The 18,186-nt window shown below is 56.6% G+C and overlaps 8 protein-coding genes across 12 annotated transcripts; 5 read left to right on the forward strand and 3 right to left on the reverse strand.

The window, feature by feature from the left end:
- The first annotated feature begins 12 nt into the window (after nt 1-12).
- Nucleotides 13-4,775, forward strand: H310_08883 (hypothetical protein). Its single transcript, XM_008874797.1, has 9 exons — nt 13-203; nt 269-821; nt 889-976; nt 1,026-1,043; nt 1,102-1,196; nt 1,244-1,377; nt 1,421-2,125; nt 2,195-3,364; nt 3,417-4,775. The coding sequence occupies exons 1-9, from the start codon at nt 66-68 to the stop codon at nt 4,233-4,235; spliced, it is 3,720 nt and encodes a 1,239-aa protein (XP_008873019.1). The 5' UTR covers nt 13-65; the 3' UTR covers nt 4,236-4,775.
- Nucleotides 4,776-4,969: 194 nt separating this feature from the next.
- Nucleotides 4,970-7,506, forward strand: H310_08884 (hypothetical protein). Its single transcript, XM_008874798.1, has one exon. It carries the CDS (start codon nt 5,001-5,003, stop codon nt 7,443-7,445), a length of 2,445 nt encoding a protein of 814 aa, XP_008873020.1. The 5' UTR covers nt 4,970-5,000; the 3' UTR covers nt 7,446-7,506.
- A 463-nt stretch (nt 7,507-7,969) lies between these two features.
- Nucleotides 7,970-9,218, reverse strand: H310_08885 (hypothetical protein). The gene has a single exon (XM_008874799.1). It carries the CDS (start codon nt 9,184-9,186, stop codon nt 8,116-8,118), a length of 1,071 nt encoding a protein of 356 aa, XP_008873021.1. The 5' UTR covers nt 9,187-9,218; the 3' UTR covers nt 7,970-8,115.
- A 1,077-nt stretch (nt 9,219-10,295) lies between these two features.
- Nucleotides 10,296-12,622, reverse strand: H310_08886 (hypothetical protein). The gene is made up of 7 exons (XM_008874800.1): nt 12,435-12,622; nt 12,261-12,354; nt 12,078-12,217; nt 11,934-12,024; nt 11,725-11,880; nt 11,587-11,675; nt 10,296-11,540 (listed from the first exon to the last, which is right to left on the reverse strand). The coding sequence occupies exons 1-7, from the start codon at nt 12,557-12,559 to the stop codon at nt 11,393-11,395; spliced, it is 843 nt and encodes a 280-aa protein (XP_008873022.1). The 5' UTR covers nt 12,560-12,622; the 3' UTR covers nt 10,296-11,392.
- On the forward strand, nt 10,298-11,448 carry H310_08887 (hypothetical protein). The gene has a single exon (XM_008874801.1). It carries the CDS (start codon nt 10,356-10,358, stop codon nt 11,361-11,363), a length of 1,008 nt encoding a protein of 335 aa, XP_008873023.1. The 5' UTR covers nt 10,298-10,355; the 3' UTR covers nt 11,364-11,448.
- A 235-nt stretch (nt 12,623-12,857) lies between the features above and the next one.
- H310_08888 (hypothetical protein) lies at nt 12,858-13,739 on the reverse strand. The gene is made up of 2 exons (XM_008874802.1): nt 13,227-13,739; nt 12,858-13,173 (listed from the first exon to the last, which is right to left on the reverse strand). Exons 1-2 carry the CDS (start codon nt 13,700-13,702, stop codon nt 12,993-12,995), a joined length of 657 nt encoding a protein of 218 aa, XP_008873024.1. The 5' UTR covers nt 13,703-13,739; the 3' UTR covers nt 12,858-12,992.
- A 118-nt stretch (nt 13,740-13,857) lies between these two features.
- H310_08889 (hypothetical protein) lies at nt 13,858-15,102 on the forward strand. 4 transcript variants are annotated; one of them, XM_008874803.1, is made up of 9 exons: nt 13,858-13,940; nt 13,993-14,064; nt 14,121-14,181; nt 14,246-14,344; nt 14,396-14,494; nt 14,562-14,660; nt 14,711-14,809; nt 14,860-14,940; nt 14,994-15,102. In XM_008874803.1, the coding sequence occupies exons 1-9, from the start codon at nt 13,900-13,902 to the stop codon at nt 15,012-15,014; spliced, it is 672 nt and encodes a 223-aa protein (XP_008873025.1). In that variant the 5' UTR covers nt 13,858-13,899; the 3' UTR covers nt 15,015-15,102. The 4 variants fall into 4 exon arrangements, with proteins under 4 accessions (XP_008873025.1, XP_008873026.1, XP_008873027.1 ...); XM_008874804.1 differs by having other exon boundaries at nt 14,711-14,940; XM_008874805.1 differs by lacking the exon at nt 13,858-13,940 and having other exon boundaries at nt 13,971-14,064.
- A 63-nt stretch (nt 15,103-15,165) lies between these two features.
- H310_08890 lies at nt 15,166-18,096 on the forward strand. 2 transcript variants are annotated; one of them, XM_008874808.1, is made up of 14 exons: nt 15,166-15,243; nt 15,295-15,366; nt 15,412-15,472; nt 15,519-15,617; nt 15,668-15,766; nt 15,815-15,913; nt 15,963-16,061; nt 16,115-16,195; nt 16,252-16,501; nt 16,547-16,787; nt 16,834-17,179; nt 17,241-17,382; nt 17,435-17,512; nt 17,614-18,096. In XM_008874808.1, exons 1-14 carry the CDS (start codon nt 15,197-15,199, stop codon nt 17,991-17,993), a joined length of 2,094 nt encoding a protein of 697 aa, XP_008873030.1. In that variant the 5' UTR covers nt 15,166-15,196; the 3' UTR covers nt 17,994-18,096. The 2 variants fall into 2 exon arrangements, with proteins under 2 accessions (XP_008873030.1, XP_008873029.1); XM_008874807.1 differs by having other exon boundaries at nt 16,252-16,787.
- The last annotated feature ends 90 nt before the right edge of the window (nt 18,097-18,186 follow it).

Below are 18,186 nucleotides of genomic sequence, written 5' to 3' on the forward strand. Positions count from 1 at the left end.
CGCGACCATGTTCCTTATTGCAAACAACGAAACGCCGGCTTGTGGTGTAACAGTCACTTGATGGCATGACGCCGCCGGCGGACACGATCCTCTTGGAGGCTACACTGACAAGTACAGCAGCACCGCCCCATCCCTTGAAGCTTCCTTTGCCGGTGCGGGGAGCACCATCCAGCTCAGGTCCATCAAACAGCGGGCTGGTTCAGGTGCGATGATCGTCGACGCCAACGAGTCGTCGCAATCCCCCGAGGACCTTGACGCTCCTGCGTAGTTAATTCAACTCGGTGCATCCGGTCGGTATGTGCTTCGCCTGTTGGATTTAGTGGTCCCAAACCCCAAGCGACAACACCTCTACGTACTGTTGTGTCGATCCAAAGTGACGTCCCTGACAAAGACCTTCCTCACCACGTTCGAGCGAACGGCGGAGCGGTTGTTGCTGGCCGACGGGCCGGACGGCCAGCTCAAGGGGTGCCACCTCCACAGTTTCGACCACCCCCTCGACCACATTATGGACCTGCGCGACTTCAAGTCGGTTGTCGTATGCAAACCAGCGACGGCAAAGCCCCCCACCGTCGTCGCCGACATCCACTTGTTCGCCAACTTTGTGCCGTACGCCCATTTGACGGCCGAGTCGGAGGCGGCCCTGGCCGCGAAAGCAAGTCTTCTTGCCGCCAAACAAGCCCAAGACAACGAGGACTTTGGTCGTGAGGGAGTGCAAGTAAACCTTCAGCACGCTGAGCTCGACATCGCGACTCTCCAGGCCAGCGCCCATGAGCTCTTTCGCATGTTTGACCGGGATCGGTCTGGTACAATTGAATTTTCAGGTAAACAGCTCCTTCGTCCTTTGGATCACGCAGCTGCTCGTGACTCATCACGACGGCGCCGCCGTAGAATTTCAGCGCATGCTAGCCTTCCGCCACATCAACTTGCTCGAACCGCAGGCGAGGCGATTCTTCGCTCTCTGCGACATCGATCGTGGGTGCGATCACGTTGTGGGGGCATTCGACGGCGCTGACACCCGCTTGTAGGGGCGCCATCGACGAAGAGTACGGTCATGATGATGGGGGGATATAGCGCTGTAATGATCTTGTGGGGATCGCGTAGGGAGTTTGTGGCAGCGCTGTACATGACCAACTACCTGAAAGGTCGCAAACCCACGCCACACTTGACTCCTGAAGATGTATTTGCCGTATTTGACGGTTCGCTGCGTTGGTTGTGGCGTCGCTGAGCAGCACATCTTGCTTAGACGACCGCGACAATTGTTTGAACTTGCTCGAGTACGAACTCGCGCTCAAGGCCCTTGGCGTCCAGGCCCCGAAGCAAGCCATGATGAAGCATTTTCCATCGGCAAATCGCTTGATCACACTGCTAGAGTTTCAAGTAAGCGGCAACGTTTTGGCAGGTTTGAGAAGTGTTGGAGTAGCGGGCATGGGTCGCCCTCATCGATGTCGTCACCGAATGCGAGACGAGAAAGCTGCTGCCACTGCCCCCGCCTCCGCTCCTCCATCAACGTCTGCTTCATCCGAGCCTTCGAACGCAGCAGCTTCAGGGCCATTTGCTCGCGGGTTTGGCAGCTCAAGCCGCCGAAGAAGTCGCCGCGGCTGCTGCCGCGCGGGACGTTGTTCTCGAAATCGGTCGCTTACGCGCGATCGAGCGACAGACCGCTCAGCGCGAGGTGCTGCACCTAAAGCGCGGCGAAGAAGTCGAGATCAAGACGATAGAGGCGCTGCGGGAACGAGAGGAAAAGATGCAGCGGCGACGGGCAAGGAATGCCAAAGTCAAGCTCGTCCAAGAAGAGAAGCGCCTCGTGGCATTGGTAAACGCAGATCGCGAACGCCGCAAGCAGTTGCTCATGAGCGTCCGGACGGAGGCGCTGATGCGTCGCCGCGACGATACGGCCGCGCGTCGAGCTGCTCGCGGGGACGACGAGCTCCTTCTAGCCAACCGACAACTCGTCGTCGTACCACATGAGCTGTATCATGGCAAAGCTGCGCTCATGGAGCTCTCCAACATGATAATCGTCGACCTGGCACACAACAAGCTCACGACGCTTCCAGAAAACTTTGCGTACAACTTGGATTCAGTTCAAAAGCTCGACATCAGCTACAACGAGCTCGAATCGTTGCCCGTAGGAATGCCATCTTACCCATCGTTTCCATGACGTGTCGATGGAACTCAGCGTCGTGGCTGGTGCTAGGCGGACATCGGCCAACTGCACGCGCTGCGGCTATTGAGCGTACGACGGAACCGACTGACGGCGCTGCCCGCGTCCTTGTCACGCCTTGCTTGTCTCGAGATCCTTGATGTGTCGTCGAATGCGCTGTGCAGCCTGCGCCTCGGCCACGACACTACCAACACGACCGCATCGTCGTGGGGAGGGCTGCGAGCCCTCCAGGCGTTGTACGTCGGTGACAACAGTCTAGCGACGCTGCCGCCAGACCTGAGCGCGACGCCGAGTTTGGCCTACTTGGACATGGTTGGAAATCCCGTGAGTCGGTTTCCGCTGAGCTTTCGAGACTGTCGTGCGCTTGTGATGCTGGACGTGTCCAAGTGTGCGCTCAAGCACTTGAGTACCGAGTTTGGAAGCCACCCCCGCGCGCAAGTCGTCCAGATGTCGTACAACATGCTGAGCCACTTGCCACCATCCGTGGCAGGGCTGACGGCGATGCAGGAGCTCTCTATTTCGCACAACGAACTCCTGTCGCTGCCGGAGGCGGTCGGGGCATGGGGCGACCTCGTGGCTCTAGACGCGTCGTACAATCGAATCCGATTGCTGCCAGACGAGATCGGCCAGTGGCGCCAGGTTGAAGTCCTCAACTTGAGCCACAACCGCCTCCAGAACGTTCCACGCCAGATTGGATCGCTCGCCTTTTTGCACACCCTCCACTTGCGCGACAATGCCCTGGTCGAGCTCCCGCTTGACATGGGGGCGCTGACCGCCCTTCGCCACTGCGACCTGTCGCGAAATGCCCTAACGGCGCTGCCACCGCAGCTCGGATTCTGCCATGCCCTGCGGACGCTGGATGTGTCCGAAAACGTGATCACAGCGCTGCCGCCGTCCGCTGGCATGTGGATGGCACTGGAGAAGCTCCAACTGCAGCACAACCAACTCGTGTCGCCCCTGCCTGACACGGTCGTGGACTGGACGGCGCTGCGCGTCCTCGATTTGAGCCACAACGCGCTGACGCATCTCGACCGCGCGTTGTGCACCCTCACGCGGCTCGAGAGCCTCAACGTAGCCAAGAATCGCATCGCATTTCTTCCCGTCGAGGTTGGAAACATGACGGGGCTGCGCCATCTCGACTTGTACCGGAATGCTCTCCAAGCGTTGCCGATGGAGCTCGCGATGCTGATCCCGACGCTGGAGGTGGCCAGCACCCTGTAGTTGAGCGACTGATTCGAGCCATGCGTTGTCGTAGGTGCTTCACGTGGATGGAAACCCGCTGTCGGCGCTTCCAGAGAAGTGGTGCACGCGCTGGCGACTCCAGGACAAGTACCGAACCCAGTTTGCCCATGGGTACTCAACGCCGGAAGCGCTTGAGTGGACCCAAGACCACGCGATCTACTATCCTGCCGTCGTCGCGGTCTGGACCGCCCATGCGGACGAGTATCTGTCGCACGCTGTGCTAGTTAGTTCGTTCCTGGACGAAGTCCGGACGGTGCTACATGATCAGTGGCAACCGCGGTTTGAAAAGCCCGTCAAGATGCACTTCTTCGAGTTCAAGTACCAGGGACATCCGACCGTGTACGATGACGCAGGGGACGATGTGCGGAACGACCACCGGCGGCAGGAAGCGGCTCGCGCTGCGAGTCGGGACGCCCAAGTTGCCGCCATTGCATCGGACACATCCGTGCTAGCCCACGCGCTCGACGAAACGTACGCGGTTAACATGGTCGAGGCGGAGATGAAGAGCGCCGTCAAGCGAGAGCGGCATCGTCGAAAGAAAGAATTCGAACGGCATGTGGCCGCCAAGACGCTGCAGCAATACATCCAAGTGCACGCAACCGAGCGCAATGACGAGGAGGCGCGACGACGCCAAGAGGCGCGACATGAATTCGCTGAACGCATGACGCACGAAGCGCTGCAGCAGGAAGCTATATTGCAGCGGAACTACAGCGCCCCAGATCAAACCAAGTGGAACTTTTACCATCGCACCGGGCGGCACCTCGACGACATGATGGAGATGCAAGTTGAGGATGGCCGCGTAGAGAAAGACCACTCGCGTATCGAATCATGAGCTCGACGGATACATCAGCAATTGTGAAGTCAATGGCAATGCTCACAAGTTCTCGGGACCACCGACGACGTACCCAAGCTCCCGAGTCACGTACAACCCAATGGTGGACAGGGCAGACGCCGTCTCCGCGACACACTGCGCGGGGTTGCACAGCCAAACGCGCTGGCTTGGTTGCCTTACCCATATAGATCCAACTCTCCATCACAGTGATCATAGCCAAGCGCACAGCGTCGGACCTGTGTTCATGGATGGCTAGGGCCTTATCACCGTATATGTGCTCGAAAACATGCGCCAAACCCTGTCTTACATCGATGGCCACCCGGCGACCTTCGCGACGTTTACCTGCCCGTTGGTCGCCCCAAGTTGGCATCCAAACGGGACAAGGGAATGCGGTCGAGCATTATCCAGACATGAGGCGTCGGACACTCTTCAGTGGTGGCTCCACGTTGAAAGGTAGCAGCGGTGGATGTCCCAGTACAAGCGCAGGAATCGGGAATTCCTTTGCGCTTGTGTCCACGACTTTGCAAGCAGCACCGCCGGCGTCATTGGATCTGACGTTGGAAATGAAACGCTCGTTTAAATTTTATCCAATCAAATCCATCCAGTCGGCCGCTCGTTTAAATTTTATCCAATCAAATCCATCCAGTCGGCCGTTTTCAAGAAAATTTTCTGAATTTTGGCCAACCAGTTGGCGAAATTGGTCGAAAGGTGGACCAATCCCAGCCACCTTTCCCTGTGCCTCTGAGAGAGAGCCGTCAGTGCACCATGGGGATGTGGCCGACAGCAGCTTGGGCCCAACTGGGCCTTGTGCTGCTTTACGTGGCAACGTCCATTCCGTTCTTGATCGATATGCGCGCAATCCCTCGCACCAACACGTGCGGCATGACGTACTCAGCTCCCATCTACAAGACACTGCCGTTCCACTCCATCGACGCGACGATGGCGCATACGTATGCCAAGTACACGTTCGCGCAACTGTTCATGGACGGAGATGGCCGCCACCACGACAAACAGTCGCAATCACCATCGGGGATGCCCATGCTGTTTGTGCCAGGTCACCTCGGTAGCTACAAGCAAGCCCGGTCGCTCGGCCAGCACCTGGCCAACCTGCACGCTGACATCGACCTCTTCCTCGTCGATTTCAACGAAGAAGCCACAGGCATGGCGGGCCAATTTGTCCTCGAGCAAGGATTTTTCGTCAACGAAGCTGTGAAGGAAATCCTTGCTCTGTACAAGGACTTGCCAGAGGACCGACGACCGACCTCTGTCGTGGTCGTAGGGCACTCCATGGGTGGCATCGTGACCCGCACCGCGTTGACCTTGCCCAACTACAAGGCTCAGTCGATCTTGACCATCGTGACGCTCAGCACGCCGCACGTGGCGCCGCCATTCAACCTGGACGCGTCCATGATGGCCGTCTACTCGACCGTGAACTCCCGCTTCTGCCCGACGTCTTCCGTCAACGGCACAACCTTGGCGTCATGCCGGAATCATGCAGTCGTGATAGTGTCGCTGGCCGGGGGGCTCAAGGACTTTGTGGTGCACTCGTCGCTGGCCGCAATCGGCCACGCCATCCCAACGACCAACGGATTCGCCGCCCTCACGTCCCTCCTTCCTGCAGTCAATGCTTCGATGGACCACCTGTGCATCCTCTGGTGTCATCAATTCATGGAGGCTCTCTCGGCCGCGCTCGTCCAGCTCATCGACCCGACGACGCACCAGCTGCGCCAGAGCCCTGCCGACCGTCTCGCGGTCCTGCGTGAAGCGCTTCTCGGCCCAAATCATGCCGTACAGGACCACCACGTGGCCCGAGGGTTTACCAGCGACGAGGTGATGGAAACCGGCGGCATCTTATCCTTCGAGCTGGCATTGTACCTCTTCCGCACGCAGTACCTCGTGCCGTTCCCGCTCTTGGCCTTGGTCGCACTCGCGATGCTCACGACGCAAGTGGAGCGGTGGCAGCACGATCCCGACGGGTTCACGAACCCGACCTTCCTAGCTCTGCTGTCACCTGCCGCGCATTGGTCATCACTGTTTCACCATGGCCTGCGCCAGGCCCACCTCGACGGTCATTCCAAACCTGTCCAAGCTGCCGCCGTGGCGGCCATCGCTGTGGCCGTCGGGGCCGCGGCATACGCCGTGGATTTGTTATACTCGGCGTTCATCCTCATCCTATGCTATCTGTACCTCCTGGGCTTTCTGCATCTCGTGACGGTGCTCATGGCGACATTTGTGCCCGACCGCGTCCTGCTGCCGGCGCGACTGCTGAACGTCTTTAGTTCGCGAATGGCGCTGACGATCTTGGCGAGTTTGGTGGTCGCGGGGGGCCACGTTGTGTTCCAAGTGGGGTTTGATGCGACCCGGGAGCTCGCGCTCGTGGTGGTAGCCTTCCTGGCAGTGCATGTCGTCCAAGTGGTGTCCGTCCTCCTCCTCCCGGCAACGTCGCGGTCCCCGCACCACGTGACGTACCAGCGCACGCTGTTTGCATTTTACTTTGGTGTGTCGCCGTGCTGGATCGGCGACGTCGTGTATTTTGTTGATGTCGTGCACTTCCCCCGTCCCGTCGACTTTGCATTCGTCGTGCACGTTCTGCGGTCGCTCGCGCTGCTTTTCCCATGCTTGATCCATGTGTACCTGGCGCGGCAATGGATGTTTCCGCTGCCGCCAGACGCCGTCTTCGCGCGGCTCCAAGGAGTCCGCCCCAGCTCGTCGGCCATCGTGACCGCTGACCAGTGCCCCGACTGTTTTGTCGAAGACGGCGGCGACGGCGCGATCTTTGAAGAAGTGGACACTCCTAACACGATCCATCTCTCGGCCAACGTTGTTGTCGGCCCGACCTTCCGCGTCGTTTCATGCGATTGCGGGCTGCGAAATGTGCCATCCCGCGACTTTTGCGCATTCTGCAAGCGCCTCTGTGTGACGTGTGGTGGCGGCGAAGGCGCGCGGCGCCACGCGCACATGTTCCGTGAATACATGGCTAGCGTACAAGACCAAGTGGTAGCGCATCAAGGGATCCCGCTCGTCCTCTGGCTCATCCTCGTCATTGGGTTTGCCCTCGTCGCCCAGACGCCACACTTGTTGCTGTACGTGGGAACGGCTGTCGCGACCATCTTTTCAATTTACCACGCGGGGCTGCGGGGACCGCTGGACGGACTGCATGCCGCGGCGGCCGCATCGTCCACACCATGGATGGAAGAGTCGCGCCAGTAGAAGGAATCACACCCTCCTGTCCATGGTGAATGGCCCCACAATAGAGATTTATTCCTGGATCGTTGGGCATATGTGTGCCATCGCCAAGATGTGACGTGCTCTCCTTCGTACCTTCGTTCGTGGTGTAGGTGGCGGCAACCCACCGGCACTCTATGTCCATGCAGGTAGGAATGGCATGTCCACGATGAGCTGCCTGGCGCCGCATGGCTTTGTTCATTTTCTTCTCTCGATACCATGGCGATGGTCGTGGACGGCGAAGATGGTGGTATCGCCGGAGTCGCATTTCGTCCAAAGGTTGGATGAAGCCGGGGAGCGCTGGTTCCATGCCGCTCTTTCCGTTGTCCATGACGCCCGACCGACTCCTAGGCGACATCCGCGCGTGGGCTCGTGGAACCGCATTCGCGCATCCCATCAACTTGTTGCGATCGTGGAATTATTCCACCCTCGCGTGCTCCACATGTGCCCCTTTCGCCATCGGCAGGGCGCTATCTAGTGCTGGTCATGGCGAAACAAAATGCATGTGCGTTCCGAGGTGGCAGCGTCGACGTAGGGGGAGTCATTACGACTAGGAAACTGGCGACCAACTTGCGTACAGGGCATCTACTCGATGGAGGAGGTATACATAGTGTTGTGGCATTCGGTAAACCATAGCTTAATCATGGCGCTATGTTTAGTCGACTTTCCTGTCAAGGGACAAGAGGGCGCTGGCGCAGTCCATCCATCCTGAGCCTCCTGCCCACTTGGACCAGTACGATGACATTATGTCGTCGTCCGTGCAAGATGGGCAAGTCGTCAACGGGTCGAGGCCGCCTGCAATGCACAAGCCGACACCGAGGATGGAGCTCCAACCGACTGCATGGACCACGCTCGCCGTGGTGCTGTACACGTACACGAGGGACGCCACCCAGCACGTGACTTCGAACACCGACCGACGGAAATGAGCATTCCAGTTCTGCGGGACGTTGGTCCATCGGGACTGGACTGTGAGTCCGAGCCGTCGAGTTGGCAGCCACAGGCAAAACAGCTCGCCGACCATAACAAAAGCAACGCCCATGGCCGTAGCAAGCATAGCGAACTGCTTGATGTCGTGGGTCGTGTTGAGGTAAACATGTCGAAGGCATTCCAACGCAAGAGCGCCAAAAATGACGTTCTTAATGAGAAGGACGTCGTCGCTACTTGCGGGCTTCACGGCCACGCCCTTGTCGACCGAGTGAGGAGCGGACGTGGCAACCTCAAACCCCCATCGTTGCAGAAGCAATGCTCCATGTGGATCTTGCTGTATCCAGTGAAACGCAGATTTGGCGCCAGCGACAAACACTTCGTCGCAAATGGACATGGCAAGTCCGACTGAAAAGCCAATTTGGGCTGCCCATAGAACATCGTGATGAATGCTGTATGCGACTGCAGTCACGCTTGTCCACACAAGTACTTCCAAGAACGAACGGAGTGTTTCGGTCTTCCAGTTGAGTTGCCAGCACGTCCAACGTCGTACAAGGGACGACACCACGTGCACTCCAACCTGGACCGCGGGATTTCCCGCCAAATCCAGGTAGAATTGGCTTGCCACGTTGGGGTGGCGCATCCACGAATGGAAGAACGTACTCTGCGACAGGATGTCGTCGCCAGTCGGGTCTTCATACAGCGTGGTGTATCCCTCGTCATTGTAGTCTGCATCTAAAGTTGAGACAGCTTGCATGTGGCTTTCACTCCACACAGCATCGCGCGGCAGTCGGCGCTCCATTGTCGCTTGTTCTTCGACGCGCGACTTGCGAACTGAAACGTTCTCACATCCAACGCAAGATCTGCCGTTTGCCTCGCCAAACTTCTACCAACATTCTGCTAATTCATGCAATTTACAAAACTACCTTGAACAATGTATACCATGATTTAAATTTCTCCTCCCCAACGAACCCAACCGGCGCAAAAACAATCAACACTCCGTTTATCTGGCATTTTGTATGGATCCCTCCACCCCTCGAAACCGGTGGTTGAAGTTGTCCAAGTCTCTCCCGCACACACGATGGACGGCGGCGTTCGACCGTCCATGTTGGCGCACGCGGGGTCGTTGCGGCTGAACGATGGAACAAAGATTGCCGAGGCACAGTGAGCATGCAGCGTATGGTGCATGCGGCTGGCAGCATTGGGAGATGCATGATGCTGGTGTTGAGACTCAAAATGCCGTCGCGACCAAATTTGACGATCATGCCAGCGTTCGGCTCACCCCCCGTTTGCGAATGAACAATGGGTGGGCTCGCAAGTTCTGCTGTGTCCCCGTATTTGGCGACAGCTAGCGTTTGGATACTAGTACACATGCCCGCGACAATGACCTCTGCCAATGGGACATATGCACAAACACGTCGCAGCGCCATCGAATACAGGACTTCGACCAGCCATACAAGGCAAAGATAGCTAGCTTGTTTGGCGCTTTCGGGGCCTCGCGCTTTGCGTGCATGGAGGGATGCACGCTCGTCGCGTCCACTGCGTCTTGGTTAACAGCAAATGCGTTTTCGCGACAAGAGCATCATGGTACGTTATGATCAAAGGCTGACCCTTGTGTCTACTAATAGTAGTACACTAATGTACTGATCTCCCCTACTTTGAAACGGGTCAAACCCGATAAGTTACGAAACCTTATACTAGAACGTACAGGTATTATTGATAATACTCCGGAGTATTGAATAGATATAGTTTGTTGACATGAGTCATTGGAAGTCTACAGTACCTGCAAAATTTGATTCTCTGTCTAAACTGTATAATTTGCTCTGTTTCAATGCAGGGGGGAGATGTTAGAACTACTTAGTACTACTAAAAGGTGCACTTTTCACCAAAATTTGAATTTCAATCAAATTTGGCGGGTTTCTCGATTTGGTGCACGCGCTCCTACCACCGCGCCAGCCAGAGGCCACCATCATGCACGTGTCGTACCTCTGTCGCATGCTTGAGACCCGCGACGTCCAACGGTTCATGTGCCGCGCTGGCATTCAAGTCGGCACCGATGCAGCTATGAACAAAGTTCGACTGGCGTTTGCTGAGTTTCTGCGGGATATCCAGAAGTCAGCGATTGCGAGCATGGAAGCGGACCAGCGATTGACTGTGTACGCCAAGGATATTGCTGCTGCCCTCATTGTACATCCTACTCGCACTAAGTTGTATGGTTTTGACGATGTTGTCGAGGAATCGATCGATGACTGCGATGATGATGCTTTCAGTGATGACGAGAGCGAAGGTGGTGCTGGGGATGACGATGAATCATCTTCCAACGACGACAGTTGCTCCGATGTTGAAAGTGGCGAAGATCTTGCCACCGGGAACGAAGATGTGTGTGACGATCGGTCCTTTGGCGACGGCGAATTTTCCGACGCGGAAGACACAATCAAGCATGCAGCTCAGTTCACCGACGAAGATGCATTGTGGGATGCTTCCCACGTGGGTTTCGTGCGATTAGAATCGGAGAAGATGCAACTTGCACTGTCGCGGGAGGTCTCGTCGCCGTACATGGTGTCTCGTCATGTCGTTCTGAAAATGTGGATAGCGTTGACTCCGTTGGCTATCACGCGGCCAGCCTTGAGTGCATTGCACAACGCCGTCGAGCATGTCATCTACCGCGAGCTCGTCGATGGGAAACTTGGGAGTCAGTTTCTGTACACGGTCATGGAGAGTATCGTGGAAGAGCAAGCTGCAGAGACGGACCGGCTGGAGGCGGAACTTGTCGAATGTCGTGCGTCGCTGGATCAGGAACGAGCGGCGAGAAAGCGGGGGCGCGGTGGACTTCGCGAAGGGTCAATTTACCGCGAGAACATTCCATTGCCGACTTCCCACCCATCACCATCGTCGCCACCTTTGAAAAAGACGTCTTCCATGGTCAACCCAGACCTTCCAAGTGCCAAGAAGCAGCAGCTTGTCCACTTGACCATCTAATTTTGTAAGTTCAAACGATTCTTTATAGCTTAAACCATAAACATGTTGGGCTGGGTGTCTACGGCCGCGGCCGCAGCCTGCGCGATAGTTTGTTCGTCGGCGGCTCGGAACTCGTTGGTCTTGTGGCAAAGCGCGACGAAATCGCGCAAGTGAGCAAAGAACGAGTCTCCCTGCATCCTACATCACCAAATGAACAAGCACGTCGTTGGCGCCGCGCGAGTACCCCAGGAACGCTTCGATGTTGTTATGACCAGCGTCTTGGACCCACAGCGGCAATGACCGCCACGCAGCCTGGCATGCAACAAACAGTTCCTACGGCAGTGTTTACTCACGCATTTGTTACGACAGGACAACGTCACACCTCCCCATGCCAAAACGGAATGACTTCGTCCCGGGTCCCATGGATGATGGTGATGGGGGACTCGATGTTTCCGACATGATCGATATTGCAAAACATGTCCCCGAGTAGCGAGAACCGGAACTGAAACGCCACGCGGTAGATGGACAACAAGGGGCTCTGGGAGAAGCACGACATGTTGACTGGACTGAACAGGCGAGATTGTACGTCACCTGCAAGATGACGCCGCCGACGGGAGCTTTTAATCTCGACTGCTTTGCAGCAAGGTAGCATGACGGACCAGTACCCAACGACCGCCCGTACCTACAGCGAGCCACAGAGTAACGCGCTTGTCCTGTGGATGCGAGGTGAGGTACAGAATGATGCGACTGGGAGGCGTTTTCTTGACGTCGACCAGATAAGCAAACGCAGCTTCGACGTCCGAGTACACGGCCTCTTCGCTCGGCACACCTAGGCTGATGCCGTATCCAGTGTAGTCATACGCCATGACATTGACCTGTGCAGGATGTCGGTGCGTCGCGAACACAATGGGGACGTACGTTGATGCGTCGACTGACTTCGCGGAACCACTCGTAGACCATGCCGAGGTCTTCTGCATTGCCGTGGGAGAAAAGCAGCGTGTACTTGGCGCCTCTAGAAAGACATTATGGGTGGAATCGCGAGTCGTCGAGATGCGCAGGATCAACGATTCCTATAGCGGACAGTCGACGTACTCGTTCTTGATGTAGAAGGTGGCAATGCGATTGTGCAAGGACGTGGCCAGCATTGTGTATTGACGGCAACTGGTGTATGTCGGCCGGGGCGGTTGAAACACCAGCTGACTTATCATTGCCCCCATGGCACACCGACGAGTTCCTCGGCTTTCGTCGTCTGCGTACCGGATTCGGAGGCGAAGCCTGGCTTCTTGTGCAGTAACTGCCACAGCAGTGGCCAATCAAACGTGGTGAAAATGCCATTTTTATCCAATTGAATCTCCTTAATTGAAATCGCGAAGTGCTCCTCAATTGTCAGCGAGACATTCCTTCCGCCAGCTCCCACGCCGGGAGCTGCTTGCTTCTGGCCACCGAGGAAGCCATGCGCTAGTCTGTGTAGTCATCTCTGCCATTTCGTATGGAACGCACTGCGTAAGGGATTATGCACTATGCACATTGCTTGCATCGAATGATTTTATGCGATGCTGACGACGCAATGTTCTGGATGTAGCTGATACCCATGAACGAGACGAGAATACTGGGGTGATCGCGGCATGGCATTCTACAACATACGCTCGATTAAGCTTTATTTTTTCGCTTCTTGGGCGTCTGTGCGAATGCTGCCGTCGCAGTCTTCTTGTCGGATGCCTTCTTCACCTTTTTCGGGGCAAACAGCGCGCCAAATATGTCCGCAACGTCCGTCGAGGCGTTGATTTCGACGGCTTGGCCATGAATGGCAAGAGGAATGCTGGGAAAGGCCCTAAAATACAATAAGTGAGGATAAAACATCCAGGATGTGGAAAACTTTCGTACCGCAGCAGAGTCTGCAGAGCATAAGCGATGGTGAGGCACTCTTCGGCAATGTGTACATCCGCGTCTGAATGGCCGTTTTCCGTTAACAGAAGCGACAAGCTCTCTGCGGCACTCTCTGGGTCTTCCAGTCGTAATTCAATCAGCTCGACAAAGTTGTGGACGAGTAATTGGGCGTCTGTCAAGAACACGGCTTTGGTCAGGTTGAACTTTTTCGCCGTGGCGTCGAAAGCACCCGTCAATGCGAGCTCGAGTCCTAATGGGTTGTTCTTTTCCACCAGTTCGACTACGACTTGACGCTGTTCGTCCGTTGCACACAGAGCCAACAAAAGGTCGGTGCCTCGCAGGGAGGCGGATGTTTTTGTGCCATGGCTGCCCTTGGAAAAGGCGACCTTGGGCATGGGCTGCAGCATCAGATTCGGTGCGAGCTTGGCCAGGCGCTCCTGCAGGTCCACAATTCCTTCGACTGCGGATGTCATGTCGATGCTGCCAGTGATTCTTTCGCTTCAACCAAACTGTTGGTGGGTCCCCACATCCGGTAAGCCAGTCTTTGCCGGATATGGCCTGATATCCGGATGTTGGTTGACCATTATCCGGAACCCCTCCGGCGTTTGAAAGAAGTTCAACGTCGCTAGCACGACAAGATGCCAAGATTCATTTCGAATTCTGAGCGGCGATGGAGACGCGCCGTGCCGATACCGTCGGAGAAATTCGCGTGTACGGCTCTAGAACCGTCAGTATTCGTGACTCATGCGTTGCTGTGCGATAGTGGGAACCTCGCGCCGGGCGTGCCGTACCCGGTTCTCGATGAAATGAAGCACATTGAAGAGAACAAGAAATTGTACGCACGCGTATCCGTTGCAATCCGATGGTATCTCACTATGTGTATTCATTCAGCGCCGCAGCTGCCGCGGAACAGGAGCGACAACGTCGAATGAGCGAAGAAACTCTTGCTCAAGTACGATGATGCGACGTGTTGGACAACGAGTGAGATTTTGATCAATGGTGGTATTTGTATTTAGGTTCAAAGTGAGCTGCTGCGTGAGAAATCCAAGCGAGAAGTTGTGAGACTTGTTGAAGGCGAACGCGCTCGCCGCATCAGCCAAGAGAACCTGGCACAAGTATGATGTTGCCCTGGTGAAGACACGATAGGTGATGACTGTGGGTGTAAGGTGCACAACGACCTTCTTCGTGAATCGTCCAAGAAGCTCGCCGTGGAATGCATGGAAGCAGAACGAAGTCGCCGTGCGAGTCAAGAAAACTTCGCACAAGTAAGGTGTCGCGCGTTGCTGCCTTCTTCCTTCGCGCAAAGGAATCGTTACCGACAGACTACTCCAGGTGCATAACGAACTGGTCCGTGCGTCGTCGCAGAAGAAAGTGTTGCAAGAGATGGAAGACGAGCGCAGTCGTCGAATCAATCATCACAACATTACCGAGGTACCGACGTATCTTCTCTCATGATCGATCTCATCAACGCACAACTCCAGGTGCACAACGAGCTCGTCCGCAAGAACTCCCTCAAGGAAGTCAATGAAGCGGTTGAAGCCGAGCGAACTCGTCGAATCAGTTTGGACAAGAAGGCTGAGGTTTGTATGCGTGACAACTACCATCGCGTGATTCCGCTACCATTGCGTAGGTGAACGCGCACTTGCTTCGACGAGCATCAGTGGACGAGGCAGTCGAGCTTGCCGAATGCGAGCGCCAACGTCGCATTGCGGTGAGCTGTTGTGTTGTCATGCATCTTTGTCTCATCTTGCGTCCATGGATTAGGAAGCACAGTCGGCCATGTAGCGTCATCGTCGGTCGCCGCCTCGTGTGCGCATCCCATATTTCGTCAATTAAACCCATGTCCGGATAACAGAGAATCGATTCTCCCACATGTATACGAAAGGGTGCGCTCGGAAATTATCCGGATGCCTGGCGTTACATCCGATTCCAAACTGCTACACCAACTTTAGCAATTGCACCGAAGCATGGAAATCCGCCAAGCCGAAATCACCGACCCCGCGATCCCGTCCATGTGAGACGAAGGAAGGGTTGATCTACGGTCTGATCAAGGTGTGTCTTATAGTGCCCTTGGCACGGAGGGTGTGCCGTATCCTGTGCCAGGAGAAGTGGCGCAGATCGAGGCCAACAAGCAAATGTAATCGCCACCCAGTGCTTTGCCACGTTTGACCCGCTCGAGTAGGGCCCGAGCTGCCGCCGAGAAGGAGCGGCAGCGCCGCACCGACGAAGTTCGCAGCCTCGAGGTATTGCTCATGTTGAGAACGCGGTTCAACGCTGACCTCAACACAGAGCGAAAGCGCCATAGCCCGCGAAATCAACATCGAATACGCCATTGCAGCGATGGAAACGGAGCGCACGCGGCGCGTGAGCCAACACAACCTTGCTATCGTACGTCCGTGGACGACTGGGTTGGGTGTCGCATCGACCATCGCGGGCAGGTGCACAACCAACTCGTTCGGGAGAATTCGAAGAAGGAAGTCGCGCGACTCGTTGAAGACGAGCGCGGGCGTCGCATGAGCCAAAGCAGCATGGCGGCTGTACGTTCAAAGGGTGCTGTCTGGATGCTTGACGTGTTCTGCACGTAGGTGCACGATGAAATTCATCGCGAACAAGCCAAGCAGGTCGCTGTGGTGCAAATGGAACAAGAACGCTCTCGTCGAATGAGCGAAGGCACGATCGCCAACGTAAGGAAATCCGCGAGCATCAGTCACACTCTGGACTGTCTGCACCTAGGTGCACAACGAGCTGCTCCGCGCTCAATCGAAGCGTGCAGTCGTTGTGGCTATGGAAGCCGAGCGCGCTCGTCGCATGAGCCATGACGCGATTGCCGAGGTAGGTGCAGCTCAACTTCACCCCGTTGTGGAGATAAGATGGGGCGTATATAGGTGCACTGTGATCTCTTGCGACGCAATTCCATCGACAAGGTCGTGCAGCTCGCCGAAGGCGAGCGCAGTCGACGCGTCCAAGTACATGATCTCTTGTGATTGCGACACCACGTCATTTAGAGATGTCATGTTGGCAGGAGCACGGGGATCAAGTGGCTGCGGACGAACTCGCTCGGGCGGCGGGCCAAGCTGCCGCAGTCGAAGCTGCCGAGTCCGAACGCATCCGGCGTTTGAGTTCTCTGGAGCATGTCGCCACGATGGCGGGTATTTCCGCAGTCGAAGGAAGCGTTGCGCCGGTGGATGTAGCGAAGTCCAGTCAAGAAGAGTCATTGTCTGAGCTGCCAGTCGCGTCAACCGCTCCCGACGTCGAGAAACTGGCGCTGCGCGGTACACCCGTGTGCGAATACCTTTTGGTGGATCACGACGCTCTAGATCTGCGCGAGACGTTGGCGGATGTCTTGCCTGCGCTCCCCGCGAACTGCGATGCGTCCAAGCTCCAGACCATCCGTCTGCTGCGATTCTTGCGCGGTCACAAAGGCAACGTCGATGCTGCGGCGGCCAAGTACCGAGCGAACGTCGACTTGCGCCAAAAGTACAACCTCGACACGATTCGCGACAATATCGTGCTGGGCCGCATGACCGTACAAGATTTTCCCCACTACGAGAAGATACGGTGCGTCAAGTCATCTCGCGTCGGTCATGTACGTCACGTCCGCCAGGCGCTACGTGCCCGCGGTGACTGCCTATGACATCGAGGACGACAGCCACAACGTGCTGGCTTTCGAAAAGGTCGGGGCCGTCGACGTCCATGGTCTCATGGTGAACGTGTCGGAGGCCGAGTGGCTCACGTTTGCCCTGCACGAGCTGGAGCTGAGGGCGCTGACGCTCGACCAGCGGAGCCTCGAGCATAGGACGCTCGTTTGCGTCACGGTCCTCCGCGACTTGGATGGGTTCTCGCTCACCCGATTAACGCGGCCAGCGCTGGCGCGGCTTCAGCGCACAGTGTCCCTCGCCTCGACGTGCTACCCAGAATCTGTGCACAAGAGCGTCTTTGTCAACACCCCCGTACGTCCTAGCGCCGTTCATCGAGAGCGCCGTGGCTGACCACGTGTGTTTCTGTTTGCAGTGGGTGTTCTATACGGCATGGAAAGGCATCCAGCTATGGCTCGACGACGCCCAGCGGCAGAAAACGGTCTTCTTGACGCGTGGCGATGCCTCTGGTGCCCTGGATGTGATCTGCCCGCCCGCCAAACGCCCGCTTCTTTTTGGTATAAAGCTCGGACCGCTGACATCCTCGGTCTCAAAAGAAAACACATACAGGGGGCACCAACGAACGGATCGATCTCCGACCCACGGGGCTTCTCGGAAAAGACTCGTACGCGTTGCTCCGTGAGAATGGTACGTGTTGGAGCAGCTCCTGTCCACGTGCTTCCTCCAGTGCTTTCCACGACTTGACCCATCGACCTCCCATGACATGAATCCAAATTGGTCCGTTGTAGGCGCGACAGAAGCGGACATTCGACCGCGAGATGTGCTCACCGTGCCATTTCGCATGAACGCCAACGACACGCTGTGTTGGGAGTTTTGTGTGGCGCAGTACGACGTCGACTTTCTCGTCAAGTTTCGCACCCAGGGCGATGGCGGCGCCGTGGAGCAGAGCGTCGAGGGATGGGACAAAGCTCGCTTTGTGCACGGACAGGTGGAGGCCGCGAGCTGGACCGCGCCGTCCGCGGGCGTCGCCGTGCTTTGCTGGGACAACTCGTTTTCGTGGACCCGCGGCAAGACGCTGTGCTACAAGGCGAGTGTGGCCAAGCCGTCCATCGTCATGAACGACATGTCGGACGATGCGATGGACTTATCTGGCCACACGTCGCTCTGACGCATCCCCAGCCATCCATTTGTCATGCCAGTCCTGGCACAATACAGCGTCGAGTAAATTGTGCTGAAATGCAGTAGTGTACTCAACCAAGCGCCTGTGCAAAGATGTTTCGAGGAAGAAGCTAGTGGGTCGTGGGTGACGACGTCGCCATCAGACACATCAGCTCAAAGCACGTGCTGGCGGCGGCGAGCGC

The sequence above is a fragment of the Aphanomyces invadans genome (assembly GCF_000520115.1).
Source record: "Aphanomyces invadans strain NJM9701 unplaced genomic scaffold supercont1.19, whole genome shotgun sequence".
Taxonomy (NCBI): Eukaryota; Oomycota; class Saprolegniomycetes; order Saprolegniales; family Verrucalvaceae; genus Aphanomyces; species Aphanomyces invadans.

Excerpts from the sequence above, each read along its gene's own strand:
- H310_08883 (XM_008874797.1), top strand. The coding sequence starts at position 66 with ATGACGCCGCCGGCGGACACGATCCTCTTGGAGGCTACACTGACAAGT. Across the intron at positions 204-268 it reads CAAACAGCGGGCTGGTTCAG|TTAATTCAACTCGGTGCATC; the intron begins GTGCGATGATCG and ends GCTCCTGCGTAG. Across the intron at positions 1,197-1,243 it reads TGTATTTGCCGTATTTGACG|ACGACCGCGACAATTGTTTG; the intron begins GTTCGCTGCGTT and ends CATCTTGCTTAG.
- H310_08884 (XM_008874798.1), top strand. The coding sequence starts at position 5,001 with ATGGGGATGTGGCCGACAGCAGCTTGGGCCCAACTGGGCCTTGTGCTG.
- H310_08885 (XM_008874799.1), bottom strand. The coding sequence starts at position 9,186 with ATGGAGCGCCGACTGCCGCGCGATGCTGTGTGGAGTGAAAGCCACATG.
- H310_08887 (XM_008874801.1), top strand. The coding sequence starts at position 10,356 with ATGCACGTGTCGTACCTCTGTCGCATGCTTGAGACCCGCGACGTCCAA.
- H310_08886 (XM_008874800.1), bottom strand. The coding sequence starts at position 12,559 with ATGGGGGCAATGATAAGTCAGCTGGTGTTTCAACCGCCCCGGCCGACA. Across the intron at positions 11,676-11,724 it reads TTCCGTTTTGGCATGGGGAG|GAACTGTTTGTTGCATGCCA; the intron begins GTGTGACGTTGT and ends ACACTGCCGTAG. Across the intron at positions 11,541-11,586 it reads AACATCGAAGCGTTCCTGGG|GATGCAGGGAGACTCGTTCT; the intron begins GTACTCGCGCGG and ends TTGGTGATGTAG.
- H310_08888 (XM_008874802.1), bottom strand. The coding sequence starts at position 13,702 with ATGACATCCGCAGTCGAAGGAATTGTGGACCTGCAGGAGCGCCTGGCC. Across the intron at positions 13,174-13,226 it reads GCTCTGCAGACTCTGCTGCG|GGCCTTTCCCAGCATTCCTC; the intron begins GTACGAAAGTTT and ends ATTGTATTTTAG.
- H310_08889 (XM_008874803.1), top strand. The coding sequence starts at position 13,900 with ATGGAGACGCGCCGTGCCGATACCGTCGGAGAAATTCGCGT. Across the intron at positions 13,941-13,992 it reads ACCGTCGGAGAAATTCGCGT|TGGGAACCTCGCGCCGGGCG; the intron begins GTACGGCTCTAG and ends GCTGTGCGATAG. Across the intron at positions 14,810-14,859 it reads GTTTGGACAAGAAGGCTGAG|GTGAACGCGCACTTGCTTCG; the intron begins GTTTGTATGCGT and ends ACCATTGCGTAG.
- H310_08890 (XM_008874807.1), top strand. The coding sequence starts at position 15,197 with ATGGAAATCCGCCAAGCCGAAATCACCGACCCCGCGATCCCGTCCAT. Across the intron at positions 15,618-15,667 it reads GCCAACACAACCTTGCTATC|GTGCACAACCAACTCGTTCG; the intron begins GTACGTCCGTGG and ends CATCGCGGGCAG. Across the intron at positions 16,062-16,114 it reads GCCATGACGCGATTGCCGAG|GTGCACTGTGATCTCTTGCG; the intron begins GTAGGTGCAGCT and ends GGGCGTATATAG.